Genomic DNA, 18,309 nt, shown 5'->3' with positions numbered 1-18,309 from the left:
TGCCTTGTTTTTTTGGGGACAGGGATGATGGTGGAGGTCTTGAGGCAGGCTGGTATGTGGCATGTCTCCAGTGAGGTTTTAAAATGTCTGTGAACATTGGAGCTGATCAGTGCAGAGCTTCTGGGTGGAGGGAGAGACAGAATCTGGTCCACCTGCTTTGCAGGGGTTCTGTCTCTTGAACAGCCTGTTAATGTCCCTCTCCAGGATGGAGAGAGTTGTCATTGGGGATGGCGAGGAGGGGGCCTCCAAGGTGGGCAGTTGTGGAGAAGCCCGGGCCCCCGCTGAGGCGGGGGGGGGATCTGGAGCTGGTAAATGGAGTCACGGGATGGTGTCAGGACTAACCCATTGTCTTTCAAATTGACATTAGTACTCATTCAGTTTGTTGGCCAGGCACAAGTCATTAGTGGACTGGGGGGCTGTCAGTTTGTAGTTGGTGATCTGTCTGAGCCCCTTCCAGACAGAGGGGCCAAATTGTTTTCTGAGAACTGTTGCTGAAGTTAATCAGAGTATAGTCATTTAACCTCTCACTGCCTAGCTAAACCTGCATTTACTCTTTAAACCAGACCTTGTCCCCAATCCTGAACACTTCCTCCTTTTCTAACTTTAGCTGTCCGAGTTTAGCTGTAGACCAGGGTTTGTCATTATTGTAACTAACCCTGGTGCATGATGGTACACAGCTGTCCTCACAGAAGCTGATATAAGGCGTCACAGTCCCAGTGTACTCATCCAGACTGTTGGTGGCAGTCCTGAAAACATTCCAGTCAGTACAGTCTAAGCACACGCGAAGATCCTCCATAGCTTCACTGGTCCATTTAGATGTCCTCACAACAGGTTTAGAGAGTTTTTAATTTCTGCCTGTATGCAGGAATCAGGTGTACCATGATGTGGTCAGAGTATCCCGTTGCTGCGCGGGGGACTGCGTGATAGGCACTATTGATTGTAGTGTAACAGTGATCTAAAGTGTTCTCCCTGGTCAGGCATTTAATCAGCTGATGGTATTGAGGTAGTTCATGGCTGAAATTCTCTTTGTGAAAGTCACCGAGGACAATAACGAAAGAGTCTGGGTTTGTCCGCTCCACACACAGTATCTGGTCAGGGAGCATGCACTGTGCCTCCTGCATGTCGGCCTGCGGTGGAATGTAAACACCGGACAGAATGAATGAAGCAAACTCACGGGGGGAGTAGAAGGGTTTACAGCTGATGGAAAAAAAAGTTTCCAGAACAGGAGAACAGTGTTACAGAATCATTGTCACATCTTTACACCAGCCACTGTTGATATAAAACAAATACTTCCACCTTTCCTTTCGCCAGAGAGCTCAGTGTCGCCATCCGCTCTGAACAGCTGTAAGCCTGGTTTGGGGAGGTAGAAGTATTCCATGTTTGGTCCTTTAGTCTGTTATTTATTACTGAAGTTTTTCATGTTTGTTAAGATTAATTACTTGACATGCCTTTTGATTTGTTGTATCATGTCCTTGCCCTTTTAGCTGTCCATACTTACACCGAACCACTGGTGACACAGAACGAAAGTATCATCTGCGTTATTACAAGACAGGCACTTGCATCCATGAGACAGATGCTCGTGGACATTGTGTGAAGAATGGCCTGCACTGTGCTTTTGCCCATGGCCCACATGATCTCCGACCCCCAGTCTATGACATCAGGTGACACACAAAGCAAATAATAGCTTTGCCCTTCCCTGCACAACATTTTTCATGTCAGGCACAAGTGGGTATAAACATTTCAGCTAAAACAGGTGGTAACTGCATTGTCACTTACATTGAAGGTCATACCCTGAAAACAGCTGGCACATGATTCTTATTCTACTTTGAGGAACAGAGTTGTACTAAACAGTGATATTTTACTACATATAATTTCATAACAGGCAAAATGTACTCATGTTCCAGTTCCCCCCAGTGTCAGAAATGTTTAATCAGTCAATGGATCAATAGGTTTTTATGAGTAATGTTTTTAAGGTTACTTTGAAGTTGTTGCTAGAGATTTGACATAAATGTGTGCTCCTATGTAATATAATCATAGAGAACTAAGATAAATCCTCTTCCTGAAAGGTTTTTAACCAGTGAGAGAACCTGTTTAACTTATACTCATCCAACTTGCAGCCACAATGCTCGCTCTCAAGACTACCTCGCAGTTGAGTTAGAATCTATCCTTAATAAGTCTTGGGTGCATTTCCACCTGGATTTTTATGTGACTAAGCAGAATTGAAGATCTATCCTGCCACTCAAGACACATTTTAATGCCAAGTGTAAATGGGGGCATAGTTTGGACTAAGATGTATCTGTGCACAGAGAGATCCAAGCACAGGAGGCCCTCCAGAATGGACAGTTGGGATCAGGGGAGGGAATCCCTGACCTTCAGCCAGGTGTGCTGGCCAGCCAAGCCATGATTGAGAAGACACTTACGGAAGACCCCAGATGGCAAGGTTAGTAATGAGCATGTTGCTGCCAACAGTCTTTTAATAGCAACAAACAAGTTCAGTTAGATGGCATAAGTGGGGTGGCTGTCAACACCGTCAAATATGTTAAATCATTAAGTGTATATTAAAAAAGTGTATATGAGTGCTCCTGTGCTGATGTTTAACAACTAGTTAAATGGATAAAGCTGCACAACAATGTACCTTATGTCCAGATGACTAATCAAAGACGGTGTAATTGAGTCGGTGTTGCTGATGCTGCTGTCTGGTTTAAAATTCAACGTTACTTCAGGTCAATTACAGTTACCATCTTTCACCAAAGGCAATATTACCGGTTCTTGACAGTATTGGTAGGAAGCAACACCAGCATAAGACTGGCCCCACGGTAACAAGTCTAATGGCACAGGAATAATTTTTACTTGCAGATACCAATTTTGTATTAGCAAACTACAAAACGGATCAATGCACCAAGCCTCCAAGACTATGCAGACAGGGGTATGCCTGCCCCCACTACCACAACAGTCGAGACCGAAGAAGAAACCCGCGCAAGTTCAAGTACAGGTGAGCTGGGACTAATTACATGAAAATAAGCGATACTGATTAAAAATCAAGTGATGTTCTTTCAGTGTGTGTGCGACTGACCTTGAATCCTACTGGATAATCCAATAGGTCAACCCCATGCCCTAATGTGAAACATGGGGATGAGTGGGGTGAGCCCTCCAAGTGTGAAAGCGGAGACAGTTGCCAGTATTGTCATTCCCGCACCGAGCAGCAGTTTCACCCTGAGGTGAGTAAATGCTTTTTGTTCCCGCCCAGTGTCCTCAGTTATCAGTACAGCTGTACACCTGCACCATTTTGCACCAACTCTTTTCTTTTTCATTAGATCTACAAATCCACCAAATGCAATGACATGAGGCAAACTGGATACTGTCCCCGAGGACCGTTTTGTGCATTCGCACACGTGGAAAGTACGCTGCCAACATTTCAATACTCTTCCTGTAATTTCTGAGTTGTTGTTCATGTATCATGTAAAAATTGGCTTTTTTTAATGTCTTTCCAGGAATTCCCTCTACAGAGGAAACCATGAGCTCATTACTAACAGCGATTCAGTCAGGTTCACAGAGCCAGCTGAGCTCTCAGCAGTATTCAGAGTGTCCAGGCAGTGAATGGAACAGTGGAGGCAACGCCACCACCAGTGTGACCAGCAGCAATGGCCAAGTAGGAAGTGTATGTTATTCAGACCTCTGTTACCATATCTGCCCTTCAAATTTTAAAGGGAACCCACACAAATTGAATTGGAAGGTTTTACTTGTGTAAAATATACACAATATAGTTTGTGAAAAGTTGCAAAGATGTAACTACTTGAATTAGCTGGTATTTCTCAGGCTTTTACCAGCATTTATCTGTCTGTGTGGGCTTTTTACACATTTAATCATTCCATTATTTACTTTTTTTAACATCTCAGTGTGTCATTCTTAATGTTTTTTTTTTTTAAATTTCCTTTAGTATTGAAGAAATCATGTCTTAAAGACAGATGGGTAAATCAAAGAGCATACTTAAATAGTGATTATGATCCTGACTGATGCTCATCACAGGCACCCTTTAATTTTCTCTATCCATTCAGCACCAGTGATTTCCGTTTGGAAACATCATTTCATTAAGGATGCTCTGCACTTCTCTCCCTCAGGTTTCATGTTCTAATAGCCCAACTGTAACGCCAAGCTCAGGAAGCAACAGTTTGTTATCCCCAGTGGGATCCGTCGGCAGGCCCAAACCCTTAACTAATGGTAGTTTATGTTCAGAGTCCACCACATCCAGTGTGTCATCTCTGACGTCTAACTATCCTAAAGCTCCGGGCTTTGAACGTGAGGATCAGGTACACAGTCTGCTTTCTGCAGTATCAGGAAAGCTACCACGATAGACAGCCTAAGGGGGTCTCTCTTTCATCACTCTTTTTTTTTCATGAGTCAATATTTAATTCAGTCAGTCATTATCATTAATTTAGATATTTGTATTGTTTAATCCTTTTTTTTTTCTTTCAAATGTCTTCCTAAATCCTGCACCTGTCTCATCTATGGTCTCTGTTTATAGATTGTTTCAGGTGTTAAGTGTTTTCCTTGCCACTTGAAAAGAGGCTTAAGTGGAATATGTACAAATCGAGCATGTTTCTCTGATTGTTTTATTTGTAAAAATATGTGCCTCTAATGATTCATTATCAAAAATGATTGTATGCTTGAGGAGGCCCTTCATAATGCATTTAGAGTTGCCTCCTGAATAGGTCATGCCCATTTTTATTTATCAGAAATTCTATGTCTGGATGCAGTTTGCTTGAGGGAAAAAAACTGCTGTATCTAATTGAAGTTTCCCTTTATAACGAATGGGTATTTTATACGTTCCCGTTCAACCCCTTATTTAGCATGCTCAATTTTGTGGTTGAGCTCCTTTGATTTGTGATTTTCAAACTTGCCTATTGGCACAATTTTTCCATCCTGACCAGTTAGCCCAGTGCTAATCTTGTAGACTTCTATGGTTAACCCATAAATGTTGCAGCTGTCTCGGTGGAGTTAAGCCTGCTCTGTAGCAGGATGAGCTCATGCTGAAATAATGTGGTTGTCGGTCTTTATATATGGTATGGACAAAAGTATTGGGACACTTGGCCATTACACCTACAGGAGCTTTTATGACATCCCATTCTAAATCCATAGGCATTAATGTGGAATTGGTCCCCCCTTTGCAGCTATAACAGCTTCCACTCTTCTGGGAAGGCTTTCCACAAGATTTTGGAGCGTGTCTGTGGGAATTTTTGCCCATTCATCCAGAAGAGCATTTGTGAGGTCAGGCACTGATGTTGGACGAGAAGACCTGGCTCGCAATCTCCGTTCTAGTTCATCCCAAAGGTGTTCGATGGGGTTGAGGTCAGGGCTCTGCGTGGGCCAGTCAAGTTCTTTCACACTAAACTCACCCAACCATGTCGTAATGGACATTGCTTTGTGCACTGGGGCACAGTCATGCTGGAACAGAAAAGGGCCCTCCCCAAACTGTTCCCACAAAGTTGGAGGCAAAGAATTGTCCAAAATGTCTTGGTATACTGAAGCATTAAGCTTCCCCTTCACTGGAACTAAGGGGCCTGGCCCAACCCCTGAAAAACAACCATACCATTATCCCTCCTCCACCAAACTTTACAGTTGGCACAATACAGTCAGGCAGGTAACGTTCTCCTGGCATCCGCCAAACCCAGACTCGTCCATCAGACTGCCAGACAGAAGCATGATTTGTCACTCCACAGAACATGTTTCCACTGCTCCAGAGTCCAGTGGCAGCGTGCTTTACACCACTCCATCCGATGCTTGGCATTGTGCTTGGTGATGTAAGGCTTGCATGCAGCTGCTCGGTCATGGAAATCCATTCCGTGAAGCTCCTGGCGCACAGTTTTTGTGCTGATGTTAATGCCAGAGGAAGTTTGGAACTCTGCAGTTATTGAGTCAACAGAGCATTGGCGACTTTTACACACTATGCGCCTCAGCACTCGTTGACCCCGCTGTATGACTTTACGTGGTCTGCCACTTCGTGGCTGAGTTGCTGTTGTTCCTAAGCGCTTCCACTTTTCAATAATACCACTTACAGTTCACCGTGGAATATGTAGCAGGGAAGAAATTTCACAAACTGACTTATTGCAAAGGTGGCATCCTATGACAGTACCATGCTTGAATTCACTGAGCTCTTCAGAACGACTCATTTCTTTCACAAATGTTTGCAAATGTAGACTGCATGGCTAGCTGCTTGATTTTATACACCTGTGGCAATGGGTCGGAATGAAACACCTGAATTCAATGATTAAGATGTGTGTCCCAATACTTTTGTACGTATGTTTATATATATATATATATATATATATATATATATATATATATATATATATATACACTACCGTTCAAAAGTTTGGGATCACCCAAACAATTTTGTGTTTTCCATGAAAAGTCACACTTATTCACCACCATATGTTGTGAAATGAATAGAAAATAGAGTCAAGACATTGACAAGGTTAGAAATAATGATTTGTATTTGAAATAAGATTTTTTTTACATCAAACTTTGCTTTCGTCAAAGAATCCTCCATTTGCAGCAATTACAGCATTGCAGACCTTTGGCATTCTAGCTGTTAATTTGTTGAGGTAATCTGGAGAAATTGCACCCCACGCTTCCAGAAGCAGCTCCCACAAGTTGGATTGGTTGGATGGGCACTTCTTTGAGCAGATTGAGTTTCTGGAGCATCACATTTGTGGGGTCAATTAAACGCTCAAAATGGCCAGAAAAAGAGAACTTTCATCTGAAACTCGACAGTCTATTCTTGTTCTTAGAAATGAAGGCTATTCCATGCGAGAAATTGCTAAGAAATTGAAGATTTCCTACACCGGTGTGTACTACTCCCTTCAGAGGACAGCACAAACAGGCTCTAACCAGAGTAGAAAAAGAAGTGGGAGGCCGCGTTGCACAACTGAGCAAGAAGATAAGTACATTAGAGTCTCTAGTTTGAGAAACAGACACCTCACAGGTCCCCAACTGGCATCTTCATTAAATAGTACCTGTTAGAGCCTGTTTGTGCTGTCCTCTGAAGGGAGTAGTACACACCGGTGTAGGAAATCTTCAATTTCTTAGCAATTTCTCGCATGGAATAGCCTTCATTTCTAAGAACAAGAATAGACTGTCGAGTTTCAGATGAAAGTTCTCTTTTTCTGGCCATTTTGAGCGTTTAATTGACCCCACAAATGTGATGCTCCAGAAACTCAATCTGCTCAAAGAAGTGCCCATCCAACCAATCCAACTTGTGGGAGCTGCTTCTGGAAGCGTGGGGTGCAATTTCTCCAGATTACCTCAACAAATTAACAGCTAGAATGCCAAAGGTCTGCAATGCTGTAATTGCTGCAAATGGAGGATTCTTTGACGAAAGCAAAGTTTGATGTAAAAAAAATCTTATTTCAAATACAAATCATTATTTCTAACCTTGTCAATGTCTTGACTCTATTTTCTATTCATTTCACAACATATGGTGGTGAATAAGTGTGACTTTTCATGGAAAACACGAAATTGTTTGGGTGATCCCAAACTTTTGAACGGTAGTGTATATATAATATAATATATCGCCACCTTTTTAAAATAATGGCCTAAGTCATATTTTCAAGTTTTTCAAAAAACAGAATAAACTGACAAATTTTGTTTTAGTTTCAGTTTATTCTGTTTTTTGAAAAACTTGAAAATATGACTTAGGCCATTACTTTAAGAAGGTGACGATATATATATATATATATATATGTATGCAGGCAAGGGTAAGCTTTTTGTCCCAGGATTTCATAGGTTACATTAGCATGTGTAAAAAGAGGGCTTTAGTTGATATGGGTTCCAGTGTAAACACATACTACTTGGAAAATTGCTTTAGAAGTTCATCACTGAAATATACCGTGTTTTGTGTTATTCGTTCATTTTCAGATTAAGAATAAGGGACAGGTGGATCAAAAACTGGTGGACCTAGACAAGGTTTGTTTTAAATTTGATTGCTTTTTGTCATTTCTGAAAGGATGCTTAGTAATAACTATTGATTGAAATATTTTTGTTTGTTGAAACCTTATGATTGACCTTTTAGAGCAGGGGTGTCAAACTCCGGGCCTCGAGGGCCGCAGTGTCTGCAGGTATTTGTTGCAATCATGCACTACACCACCTGATTAAACTAGTTCCTTTCCCTCCTTGATCCAGGAGGTGAGCTAATTAGTTAAATCAGGTGGTGTAGTGCACGGTTGCAACAATTACCTGCAGACACTGTGGCCCTCGAGGCCTGGAGTTTGACACCCCTGTTTTAGAGCATTGCACATTACCTTTTTTTCACTCAAAAGCACTATATACAGCTAGTATTAAGATGCAACCTGTATCTGTATTAGGAAAAACACAAGCGATTGTGCACAGCACTCATTGCAATAACAATGTGATCAGATCTGCAATACCACCTTTTGAGGAGGTCCTGCTTACATTGGGATCAAGTCAGACAGTTATCATACAACTTCAGCATGCTGTCATCTGCAAATACAATTGTGCCAAAAATGACTTTTCAGTGCTGGCGTTGAGAGCTGGACGTGCACTTTCTGTACGTGTTTATATATATATATATATATATATATATATATATATATATATATATATATTCCAAAATTAAAGTGGCTGTAGACAACTTTTAACACCCCCCCTCCCCCCAGCATTTTCAAGTGTTTTTACTGTTTGTGCCTGTCTTAAAGACAACGAGTTTGCTTTCCATTTATTAGCAGCCTGCCTACTGTCCAAAGCAAGAAACAACCATAAGAATCCCAATTTGAACTAGAAACACTGATCTCAGTGCTATGATGAAGCCAGAGTAAAACATCCAGTAGTAGTTTTAATAAGAAGGCAGGCTGTGTTACTTACTGATCCAGCAGAAAGAATGCCAACTGAATGTTGGTTTGGAACCCTCTCAAGTCCCAGGTGTTGTATCGAACTTTGTTTACCTGTTGAGATCTGTTTCCCCCTAACCAGAGTTCAACCCTAACCTCAACCTAACCTAAGCTTAACCTAACACTTACCTTAAGCTAATCGTAACTGATAGCAAACGCTTTTGTCTTGCAAGGGGGGGAAACGGATCTCGATGGGGAAACAGAGTTCGATACAACACAGGAGCTTGTTCCATCAAGCAAATGCTTGTACAAGGTTCACTCTTGTCTTACATCTGTTTCTATCACTCTCCCTCTTCACCTTGTTTGCCTGCTCTGTTAACGGGGTCCTTTTTCTCTCACTGGGTAGAGTTTCCAGTGTCACTTCAGTTGTTCCATCATCCGCCGTTTCTGCTACTGGAGATAGCTACCGGTAGCTACCAGCAGGGTTGGAAATTAACTTTTGGTCCACCTGCCACTGTGGCTGGTGGATTCTAAAATCTACCAGCCACTCATTTTTTTTACCAGCCACTTTTGTTTCAACTGCAATTGTTTTCACGGCATGTGAAAAATAGTACAATTAGAGCTACAATATTCAAGCATGATTATTTAGGTAAATAGGCTATTTTATTTCACAAGGTAAATAGTTAAAATCTTAAGGAAAATACTGACATTCTCTCTCTTTCTCACACACACACATAGTACACCTTACTGTCTTTTTTACCTGGATGTGGCATTTGGATAATTTGTGGTCTTTTATCGCTTCCAATATTAAGTTATTAGTCCCAACAATGAAAGTATTAGTTGTCTTATTGGAAGCCGAAGCATGTTGATGACATACCGAACAGAACATTGTTTGGCTTGTCTTCTTGTAAACTAACCAATCAGGGGACTCTCCATTTTGAGCTTTTCTCTACTTCTCATTTAAAAAAAAAAAAACAACAAAGAAAAAACGTAGTTGGGGGCATCCGGGTGGCGTGGCAGTCTATTCTGTTGCCTATCAACTCGGAGATTGCCAGTTCGAGTCCCCCTGTTGCCTCCGGCTTGGCCAGGGTTCCTGCAGACACAGTTGGCCATGTCTGCGGGTGGGAAGCCGGATGTGGGTATGTGTTCTGGTCGGTGCACTGGAGCCTCCTCTGGTCGGTCGGGGCACCTGTTTGGGGGGAGTAGGAGGAACTGGGAGGACTAGTGTGATCCTCCCACATGCTACGTCCCCCTGGTGAAACTCTTCACTGTCAGGTGAAAAGAAGTGGCTGGCGACTCCACACGTATTGCAGGAGGCATGTGGTAGTCTGCAGCCCTCCCTGGATCAGCAGAGGGGGTGGAGCAGCAACCAGGACAACTTGGAGGAGTGAGGTTGTTGGCCAGGTACAATTATACAATTGGGGAGAAAAAAAAGGGGGGGGGCATATTTTGACCTTTGCCTCTTGGATCTTTGGCTGTGTCTCCTCCAGGGAGGTTTTCTCTGCAGACCTCTTAACCACTGCGATGTAACGCCACATTGGGGTTTTTTTTGTGTGCTACGTTAGCCTGGGCTACTTGACCTGAGGGGATTCTTTCTAACCCTTGGTGGCTAGATAGCGTTCTATGCGCATGTGCATGCCTGTGTCTCCTCATTAAAGTGTCCGAGTGAAACAAGCGGACTCCCAATTCAATCTGCATTGTGGAATGTCATAAATTGCTTTGTATATACTACTTTTATTTACTTGCCACTGTGGCAGGTAGGTTGATCAAATTCACCGCCACTATACAAAATCACCCACATTTGGCAGTTGCTAATTTCCAACCCTGGCTACCGCGAGATCGTACGCGGTGGCAGACAGAATTGCATGGTGAAAGCAAGGCTTATTAGGAACCAACTGAAACACCAATGGTGTCAATATTCTGTAGCCATTACACTGTGCAATCAACATTTACTTCTTAATGATAAGCTAAAGCAAAAAGGTTGTTTACTGCCACTTTAAGATCACCTCCAAACTCTGCCTCCTACTGCCCCCTGCTTGTCTGCTTTTCATTAATCCCACAATTGTATGGTCTGATCACAATGCAGACAATGCAAATGGTGAATAGACAGATATACACCATGAGTAAATCAAAGGTCGTCATCTGGTCGTTGAGAGCATATACAGATGACAACAAGTGAAATTGAGACCTTAGTCTTGAGATGGATTTACCATTAACACGTGCTGTGTGTGATGCCATACTTTTTTTTTATAGTCATAGAAATGGTCTGTCTTGACTTAATCTTTTTAACAGGTGTACATTTTCCTCCTGGTTGACTGCTGGTTAATGATTAATGTCTTTGGTAAGAGAGTCACTGTCTGTATGCTTCTCCTTTTAGACACAAAATACAACGTTCTCTGCAGTGAACCCTCTGGCATCAAGCATTACGTCAAGTATAACATCAAGTCTAGCCTCTAGTATTGGTTCAGACAGCTCCTCACCCACCACCTTATCAACCATGAACGCGAAAGCCACTCCTTTCTATCCAGGGAGCAATACAGTAGAATCTGTCATAGGTAAGTACAGATGCAAAACCAACTCTTAATCTGCTTAATTTCAATCCACTGTGTCCAGACTATTTTATTTTTTAATTTGTGTGTATTTTACAGTTAACTGTTTTATTCTGTCCTTTCAGGATCTGCTCTTGACCTGAACTTCAGTGACATTAATGTTGCGTCTCTTGATAAAGAGCTAGAAGATCAAGAAAACAATGTAGGATTAGCAAGTAAGAGAAGCTAGGTTATTTAATCAGTCAAACTTTATTTATATTGCATGCATGGTTTACATAAGAAACACATTAACTTTATACACAGACTTAAAATATTATTTAAGCACTTTTTCACATGTAAGCTGTCCTAGTTTTATATTCAAAAATTAAAGAAAATGCTTTACTTGCTCCCTGTAGGTCAAAGGCTGCTTGCTGGATCTGCTCCGGTCAACATTCCCGGCTCCCTTGCGCGATCCTCCTCCTTTAATTCTTCCTCCTCCCTCTCCACCTCCCCTCTGAGTTCCCTCTCCCAGTCTCTTTCCCAGTCCCTGCTGTCAGGAATGGTATCCCAGCCAAATCAGCCCCCTGCCATATTGACTAAACAAGAGCACGGTATCCTGGGAACACCCACCTCCTCTTCCCAGAACTCCCTGGGTAAGTCAACCCCCCCTAAGCTAATCATTCGCACTTAAGTCAGTTTGTGCAAACTAGAAATTTGTCTTGGTGGGATGTTCAACATCCCGACACATGGACATGAATATTACTGTTAAAAGCTGACAAGAAAAATCAGGTCGGAGCAACACCATGACCGTCGTCTGCGGCACCATCTTTGATCTCTGTGGGACGAGATTACACATTGAAGCAAAATCTGTTATAAAATCCAGTCAATATAACTGAGAAAGGTGTTGGAAGTATTTGAACTATTGAAACCAAGCTGTTTCTATAACTACCAGTTTGTCAGAACTAAAAAAAGAATGCCAATGAAAAGCATCTGCGTTTGAAAGCTTAAATGTTTTGGGTTAACCATCAGAAATGCTTCTCTGAATGCCATCTCTTTGCTTTTCTACATGAGGCCATAGTTTTGGCCCTTTAGTCTCTTCTCTTAAGGGTAATCCGCTCCCTTCATCTACCTAGGCTTGAATGGAGGAACTGGCAACATATGGGACTTTGTAAGTGGCAGCTTTTCCCCCAGCCCATCTCCAGTATTCAGCAGCCTCACCTCAACAACCAGCACTGCTGATCTGGCCCGCCTTTTCAGAGAGCTGGACGAGGCCAAGAGGAAGATCAAACAATGGGAGGAAGCCTGGCATCAGGTCAAACAGGTCAGCACCCTCCTGAACTCCAACAGCATCTCCTATCATAAGGTTTTATGTATCATATAATGATAAATTGATAGAGGGTGCCAGGTTGCTCAACCAGATAGGCACATGCCATGAAGGCTGATCCCAGCATCCTGTGTTGAGAGCTGACTGTGAATCCTTTCTGTCTGTCTTCCCTGCTCTTTCCACCCTTTATTTCCTGTCTGTCTTCACTGTCTTTCCAAATAGCGGTAAAACAATCTTTCAAAATGGAATGAACTGAAAGATGGCCCTTTGCAGCTTTTTGTGTTTCGGTCTTGGTGGCAGGCATAGATGGTTATTTGTCATAGGTAATGTTATGTGTTGGATCATCAGTGTCTGAAAAAAATATTTGAGACTTCAATAAGTGATGTAGAAGAGTTTCACTTTAAAATGTATTATGTGGCAGAAGGCAAACAAATGTAGTTCAATGATCTTAGCCTTGTATCATGGTTTTATTAGTGCACAGTAGGGCTGGCCTTGAATATTCAGATACTCATATGGCAGGTTTGTATTTGAACATAATTTCTGTATTTGAGTAGTTTGTTGTTGTTGTTTTTTTCTCCACAGCTACACGAGGAGTTTTTATACAAAGTATTTTTACTAGGGCTGTAGTCAACCGAAAAAAATCTTGGTCAACTGAAATTGTACCTACTCTTCAACCAATCAATTGATTGTGGGGCGAAAAAAATCTGCACGTTATTATCTCTAGATTAACTAAATCAGCCACAGTGTGCTGAGTGCACTCTACCTGGTAGCCTTATTAGCCTAAATGAATGATAAGTAAGCACAAAAAGCTAGTATTTGCAGCAAATTAAATTATTTTAACCTAATACTGAAATGATAACAACAGACTGAGCTGACCAGCATGGCATGCTTCTGCCAATATTCATATGAGTTCGAAAATGTAGTAACTATGTCAACTTGTTATCCCAGCACAAGAACTATTGAGGAATATGCAAAATAATTTTAAGATAGTTATTTCTATCTTTTTTTTTTATAGAAGGGTGGCACGGTGGTTAGCACTGTTGCCTCACAGTAAGAAGGTCCTGGGTTCAAACCCCAGGCCGTCCCAGGTCCTTTCTGTGTGGAGTTTGCATGTTCTCCCCGTGTCAGCGTAGGTTTCTTCGGGGTGCTCGGGTTTCCTCCCACCATCAAAAAGACATGCATGTTAGGATTAATACTCCTGTCTGTGTCCCTGAGCAAGGTAATGGAAAGAAGAACTGGAGTTGGTCCCCAGGTGCTGCAACTGCCCACTGCTTGTATACAGTAGGACGGGTTAAATGCAGAGAACATTCATTGTAAGAATACAATGACAAAATAAAGTGGCATTCTTCCTTTTTTTTTTTCTTATTTTATAATAATAAAAAGCACCCTCCACTATTGTTCTAGCTGGCACTGTGTGACGTCCGACTCTGAACATAGAGCTATACGGGTGTGATTTCAAAAACACAAAATAGCCTATTAACCTAAAACTTTTACTCCAAAAACAAAAAGGCAAGTCCATTTTTAAAAAGAACATTTGTTAAACAAACTAGCTCAAGGTGAGAACAATTTAGGCTACATAAAAATCCTATAACAGAAAGGGGCTCAGCCACTTAGATTTTTAATCATCAATAAGCTCAAAATAGGTCTAAACCCCCATTTTCACAGGTAGTCTGTCCCTTCCGCCACCAAAAATTATGAATTAATCCTGGAAGGCTATTGATGTAGCGCTTTTCTCCGTATGAAAGTAAGCCGGCGATTGTCCGACCAATGAGAATTTTGTCAGATGAGAGCATATCGACCAACCAATTGACCAGGAGACTAGAGGCCTAATTTTTACTGTCGTGTGGCGTAGCATATTATTCTTTATAAACCAATGAGTTTGGAAAGTGGATGAGATGTGTGCAGGTGTTTTACTGAAATTTTACTCCCCACTTCCATTTCCCTTCGTGCTTACGCACAATAAGAATCTCCGCCACTGGAATAGTTTTATTTTCCTCCTTTCAGTACTCTGCTGTTCTCTTTTTCATTAAAATAAAACCACGGTACAGACAAGAACACCTATTGGTGGGCGTCCAGGTGGTGTGGCGGTCTGTTCCATTGCTTACCAACACAGGGATCAGTGGTTCGAATCCCTGTGTCACCTCCGGCTTGGTCGGGCATCCCTACAGACACAATTGGCCGTGTCTGGGAGTGGGAAGCTGGATGTGGATATGTGTCTTGGTCACTGCACTAGCGCCTCCTCTGGTCGGTGGGGGCACCCGTTAGGGGGGGGGAGGGGGAACTGGGAGGAATAGCATGATCCTCCCACGCACTATGTCCCCCTGGCGAAACTTTTCACTGTCAGGTGAAAAGAAGCGGCTGGCGACTCCACATGTATCGGAGGAAGCATGTGGTAGTCTGCAGCCTTTTGACACCTATTGGCAATCACCAAGAGAAACACCCATCATGTTCCACTGGGTGTTTCAGGTTAATTATCCTAAAACATTTCCCTCATGTTTTAACTCACTTCCATTGTTTTGTGTGAATTTTTTGCAGCGTTTTTGCATTTGCATGTGTTTTGTGACTTTGCAGCAGGTGTGCTGTCAGATTAATACATATGTTTTCTCCAGTGCATGTGTTCCCTAAATTTGCTTGTCAGTTTGCAGCTTGTTTCTGAAATGTTGTGTGTTGTAGGATTGATGCATGTGTTTTCTCCATTTGCCCGTTTTTTGTTCTGAATTTGCAGAGCTGTAGGCTGTCACAGTTACTGTAAAAGGGGAACAGGTGACCGTTGTGATCCATAGTCTGTCATCTGTCTTAGGCCTTGATTTTATTTTATTGGGTAATTAATTTAGAACGAATATTAGGAGCTTGGGGAAAAAAAGGATTTTCCAAGGACAGCTCTAGTGCACTTTTTGCCCCATTCCTCTTCCAGGCGTGGGCAGTCTTATCCAGAAAGGGCCAGTGTGGGTGAAGGTTTTTGTTCCAACTAAGCAGTTACACACCTGATCCCACTAATCAACAAGTAGAGGCTTTGCTGAGGAACTTGATTAGGAGACACAGGTGTGTCTTGGTTGGAACAAAGACCTCTACCCACACCGGCCCTTTCTGGATAAGATTGCCCGCCCCTGTTTCCACAGAGGATCATGATACTCACTTCATTGTGCAGGTCCCCATATTGGTATTTTCAGCACCAATCGCTTTAAGTATTCAAACCCAAAATCCCTTTCCCTAACACGAGCTATGTCTCTGGCTCCAACAATTCTCATCAGCACACTCCTAAACATGCATACATACACACTCTTACCTCAACCAGGGTTTGTATTCATCCTTTGCTTTGTGGAGTCTACACACACACTGTAGTGCTGTATTATTCTGAGTATGTAATACAATATAAATATTTTTCTCTATTGATGCATGTTCTCTGTATAGTTAATATAACATGTTTGTGATTTTACTTGTTCTCGTGCAAAATAAATTCAATTTTTATGTGTAAAATGTTCTATATTAAAGTTTTGATTGACTGATTAAATAACATATTTGTTTTCCCGTTGCTTCTTTCCACTTTCTTCCAGGCTTTTGAGGCTTGCCAGAAAGATGCTCATGAGGCAAAAGAGCAAGCAAAATCCGCCGAGGTGGAGCGACAGCTGGCAGAGCAGAAATGGGAGGAGACAGAGCGCAAGCTGAAAGAGCTCCAGGGAGACTTTGATGCGTTCTGCCGCACCCCCAGGATGCCACTCCTACGCAGCTATGGAGAGCTGGACCAGCTGCCCCTGTCGAAGCTCCATTCCATCCAGAATCAGCTGCGTAGTGACCTAGACCTCATTGACGGGGTAAGAGAGGCTAGATCACACACGGCATTTCATTCGTAGCATCTCCCATCATTTTCACACCGACGTTTTGACCAGGGCCGTCACTCAGAACTTGGGCCTTTCCGGGCATGCATGTATTGAAACAATTGTGCATGAACGATCCTTTTCCTGAGTTGCAACTAATGTTCATTCTTTTCTCCTCCCTTCAAACAGGTAATTTATCAGCTACAGTCAAAGAAATGTATAGTTTGCCAAAAGCATGATCGTTGCATCGTTCTGCAGCCTTGCCAACATTATGTACTTTGTGAGAACTGTGCGCCTAGTAAAACAGAATGTCCCTACTGTAGAACAAAAATATTGAAGTGGTGATCTACAGTTACTCAAGGTACTATTTAAAGAAACTAGCCCTTTGAAAAACTACTAATGCATTTTACGCTTACATTTTATAGATAGGATTTCTTTTTCAGATAGTAATTGAATTGAGGAATTCAAATTTAGAATTAAGGAAATGATGTTTGACTGATTAAAATGAGTAAGATTACGAATTGGATTATGTTAAGGCGATTCCATCCTATTTCAATTTTTGCTCATTTTAACTTTTGCGCTCTGCTGGAGAGCTTTTTGGTGAAAAAAAAAGCTATGCATTTTGAAATAATAATTTCATCTCAAGAAAACCAACTGATCCACATTCTGGCCTGAATTAAATTAAATCCTAGAGGTAATAAGGTTGGGACACTCTGAAGCACATTCGACTCGAATCCAGATAAAAGTTAACCATATTAATACGCATCTCACAAATATGTCCCGACTAACCACATAGATTTACCTGGATTACTGAGCATGCATAAAGACACATATTTCATTGTGCTTTCCCTTAAAAGATAAATGTAAATGACTTCGCCAGCCTGAGATTTCCATACTAAATCTATTGTTTTGTTTTGTTTTGTTTTTTTAATTTATCCCTTCAGAACTAATCTCAAAATACCCGAGAGAGCCTGTAAATCTCTCTTTTTTTATTTTTTTATTTTATTTTAACATTGTATTATTGTCCAATGAGCATGTAGCAGGTCCTTCATATTTCAATGCTCTTATCCCTGCTATTGACAATTACGGTTCTTTGGCAAATCATTTCTTTTTATATGTAATTTTAAATGACATGAAAACAAATGGGAATAAGTGAACACCGTTTTCTTCCTAATCAGAGATTACTAATTTGAGCTTCAATATCTGCCTTTGTAAAATGCCATTTATGATTTGAAGACAGAACACTTGTGGCCCAACACATCTCTGGTCATCCACCAATGGTGGGTGACTTTTTTTTTTTTAACCATATTGCCACGTTTTAAAAGCATTTATGCCAAATTTTATCCCAGACTTTTAAAGCGCTTTTGATTACATGGATCTATTGAATCATGTTGTTGATTTCTTTGGAGGAAAGGATTTACAGTTGGAGCAAAATTCTTTTCTATATATCTGAACTCAAGACAATTCATTTTTGCTCAGTATTTAGTTTCGAAACACATTTAAAACTGTAATGCAATCTCTTTGTATTCTATACGAGTGAATTTGACAGTGAAAAGAGTTCAAATGCCTCTGATGTTTCACAAAAAAACAACAGTTAGCAGTGTTGCACAATGACAAGGGGCAATTATTCACCCATAAGCCTCTGGTTCAAACCCCTTGTCCACTTCCATTATGAAAGGGATAAGCAGAAATATGAATTTCACACAAATGTTTCAGTACAATTTCACATTAATGCATAAATATTTTCTATTGACGAGCACTACATATTTTGCCTCACCGCAATATCAGATTAGGACTTT

General features: G+C 41.5%; 1 protein-coding gene across 2 annotated transcripts in view; it reads left to right on the top strand.

Annotated features, from left to right (window-relative positions):
• Positions 1-16,855, top strand: part of unkl (unk like zinc finger) — a 32,100-nt gene extending 15,245 nt beyond the window's left edge. Inside the window, exons 3-16 of one of the 2 annotated variants that reach the window (XM_056288536.1) lie at positions 1,485-1,661; positions 2,307-2,440; positions 2,857-2,992; positions 3,101-3,218; positions 3,315-3,399; positions 3,492-3,658; positions 4,119-4,307; positions 7,915-7,962; positions 11,221-11,398; positions 11,518-11,607; positions 11,788-12,024; positions 12,505-12,692; positions 16,250-16,507; positions 16,700-16,855. In XM_056288536.1, the coding sequence (XP_056144511.1) occupies positions 1,485-1,661; positions 2,307-2,440; positions 2,857-2,992; positions 3,101-3,218; positions 3,315-3,399; positions 3,492-3,658; positions 4,119-4,307; positions 7,915-7,962; positions 11,221-11,398; positions 11,518-11,607; positions 11,788-12,024; positions 12,505-12,692; positions 16,250-16,507; positions 16,700-16,855 (2,161 nt within the window). Of the gene's footprint in view, positions 1-1,484; positions 1,662-2,306; positions 2,441-2,856; positions 2,993-3,100; positions 3,219-3,314; positions 3,400-3,491; positions 3,659-4,118; positions 4,326-7,914; positions 7,963-11,220; positions 11,399-11,517; positions 11,608-11,787; positions 12,025-12,504; positions 12,693-16,249; positions 16,508-16,699 lie in introns of both variants that reach the window. The other variant, XM_056288535.1, reaches the window with a different exon arrangement.
• Positions 16,856-18,309: the final 1,454 nt, after the last annotated feature.

Source organism: Lampris incognitus, chromosome 10, assembly GCF_029633865.1.
Source record: "Lampris incognitus isolate fLamInc1 chromosome 10, fLamInc1.hap2, whole genome shotgun sequence".
NCBI lineage: Eukaryota > Metazoa > Chordata > Actinopteri > Lampriformes > Lampridae > Lampris > Lampris incognitus.
The sequence above is the reverse complement of the archived record's forward strand: the minus strand, read 5'-3'. Positions and strand labels throughout refer to the sequence as shown.